Raw genomic sequence first — 2,099 nt, forward strand, 5'->3', positions numbered from 1 at the left:
TTAAGATGCCTCGTGGAAGCCGAAGCCGCACTTCCCGCGTAGCCCCTCCAGCCAGCTGGGTGCCTCAGATAAGAACTGTGCCCAGGCCAGAGCCTGAAGCTCAGCCACCAGCAGAGGCTCCACCATCTGCTGTTGGCTCCCCTGCTGCTGCTCCCCGGCAGCCAGGTCTGATGGCCCAGATGGCAACCACTGCAGCCGGCATGGCTGCGGGTTCTGCCGTCGGCCAAACTCTGGGTCATGCCATCACTGGTGGCTTCAGTGGAGGAAGTAATGCTGAGCCCTCTAGGCCTGACATCACTTACCAGGAGCCTCAGGGAACTCAGCTGGCACAGCAGCAGCAGAATGGCCCATGCTTTTTTGAGGTGAAACAGTTTTTGGAGTGTGCCCAGAACCAGGGTGACCTTAAGCTTTGTGAAGGTTTCAGTGAGGTGCTGAAACAGTGCAGATTGGCGAACGGTAGGTGATACATCAATCCATAGTTGAACTTGCATCTGCTTAATTCACTGAATGGTACCCCTGGACCTTATAAAACTTAGGGAGTCTGTGTTTAATAAATTAAACTGACAAATTAGAGGAGATTTTGTTTAAATTACTCTAAAAATAATCTAACTCTTCTAGCAAGGAGCTGGTCCAAAGTTTTCTAGTCATTATCTTAGGCTTTTACCTACTTAAGGAAGAATCAGATTCAGTTATGTTCTGAATCTGATTCTTCGTTAGGCGGGTATAGATTAGTGTGCCAAGATCTTAGTGTGGTTATTGCATAGCCTTAGTGCTGATTTCACCAAAGTTCAGGAATGAGCACAAGATCTGATAGAGGATTGTCGTTCTGCACACCTCACTTGAGAGAGACAAGTTTATTAAATCCCTCAGTGGGACTTTGAGGTTTAGGTTCTCTGGAATGTTGGCAGTCAACTTGTTTTTGTGTGATTTCCTCTTATCATCCTAAGAATTTACCATCTATTAAAAATGATTATTTTCATTTTCCCGCCTGCGTTTTCTTCTGCAGATTTTATTTAGAAACTTAGAGTTTTTGTGGATAAATCTATAGTTGATTCTCATGGAGTCACAGAGTATATTTAATATATACAGAGTCATTTTTCAGGCTTCTTATACTGAATTGGTCTAGGCAAGAGGTTGACCACCTATGGTCCCTTTACCAAAGCCATCCTGACACCTGTTTCTATAAATAACTTTATTGAAACACAGCCATCTCCTTTTCATTTAGGTATTGTGTATGGCTGCTTTCCATAGCAAAGGAAGAGTTGAACAGTTGTGACAGAGACTATATGGCCCACAAAGTGAAAAGTATTTACCTGATTTTTTTACAGAAAAACGTTTTAAAACCCTGGTCTGGGCCAGTGGTTCTCAAAAGTTCCCCACCTTCATTTATGTAGGAAATAGGGGAGAAGTTAATCCTTATAGGTGGTCGAACTGTGGAATTAAGAGATTTCATGGCCAAGTTTATCAGAAGTCTTTGATGAAGCTACGTCTAATACCAAAGTAACTATATTTCTGCTTCAAAGTGTAGAGTTGAAGTTTTATTGGCTGCAGGATGCCTTAAACAGCTTATGAAAGAAACTAATAACCTTGGGCTTCATCCCTGCTTTCATAATTTGGAGGACTTCTGTTTTGTTGAGAATACGTAGCTAGTGCTCTTCTAACAAACCTTTTCTGTTTGCAGGGTTAGCTTAATCAAGAAGTTCCAGTTGAAGGCATGAAAAATCATCTCTCATGACCATGTTGATTTAGCATTAAAAATATAATTGATAGTGAAGATATAAAGTGTGAAGCCACCAGTTAAACCGCTCCACAATCATTAATAGCTTTTGTGGTTCAGGATTGCCGTGGAAGAGGGTATTCTCACCATATAGAAGCTCACTGAGATGATACTGAGTTTGGGGCTAGGCGGAAGCACAAACACCTAGAAGAATTAAAGAACACACAAACAGAGGTGAACAGTACAATAACTGAAACGAAAAATACACTAGAAGGAGTCATAGCAGAAAAACTGAGGCAGAAGAACAGATAAATGACCTGGAAGACAGAATGTTGGAATTCACTGCCATGGAACAGAATAAAGGAAAAAGAATGAAAAGAAA

The 2,099-nt window shown here is 41.8% G+C and overlaps 1 protein-coding gene across 1 annotated transcript; it reads left to right on the top strand.

Annotated features, from left to right (window-relative positions):
- Positions 1–2: 2 nt before the first annotated feature.
- LOC112063312 (coiled-coil-helix-coiled-coil-helix domain-containing protein 2-like) lies at positions 3–1,912 on the top strand. The gene is made up of 2 exons (XM_024118188.3): positions 3–456; positions 1,682–1,912. Exons 1-2 carry the CDS (start codon positions 6–8, stop codon positions 1,690–1,692), a joined length of 462 nt encoding a protein of 153 aa, XP_023973956.1. The 5' UTR covers positions 3–5; the 3' UTR covers positions 1,693–1,912.
- The last annotated feature ends 187 nt before the right edge of the window (positions 1,913–2,099 follow it).

Source organism: Physeter macrocephalus, unplaced genomic scaffold (assembly GCF_002837175.3).
Source record: "Physeter macrocephalus isolate SW-GA unplaced genomic scaffold, ASM283717v5 random_11281, whole genome shotgun sequence".
In the NCBI taxonomy this organism is placed as follows: domain Eukaryota; kingdom Metazoa; phylum Chordata; class Mammalia; order Artiodactyla; family Physeteridae; genus Physeter; species Physeter macrocephalus.

Excerpts from the sequence above, each read along its gene's own strand:
- LOC112063312 (XM_024118188.3), top strand. The coding sequence starts at position 6 with ATGCCTCGTGGAAGCCGAAGCCGCACTTCCCGCGTAGCCCCTCCAGCC.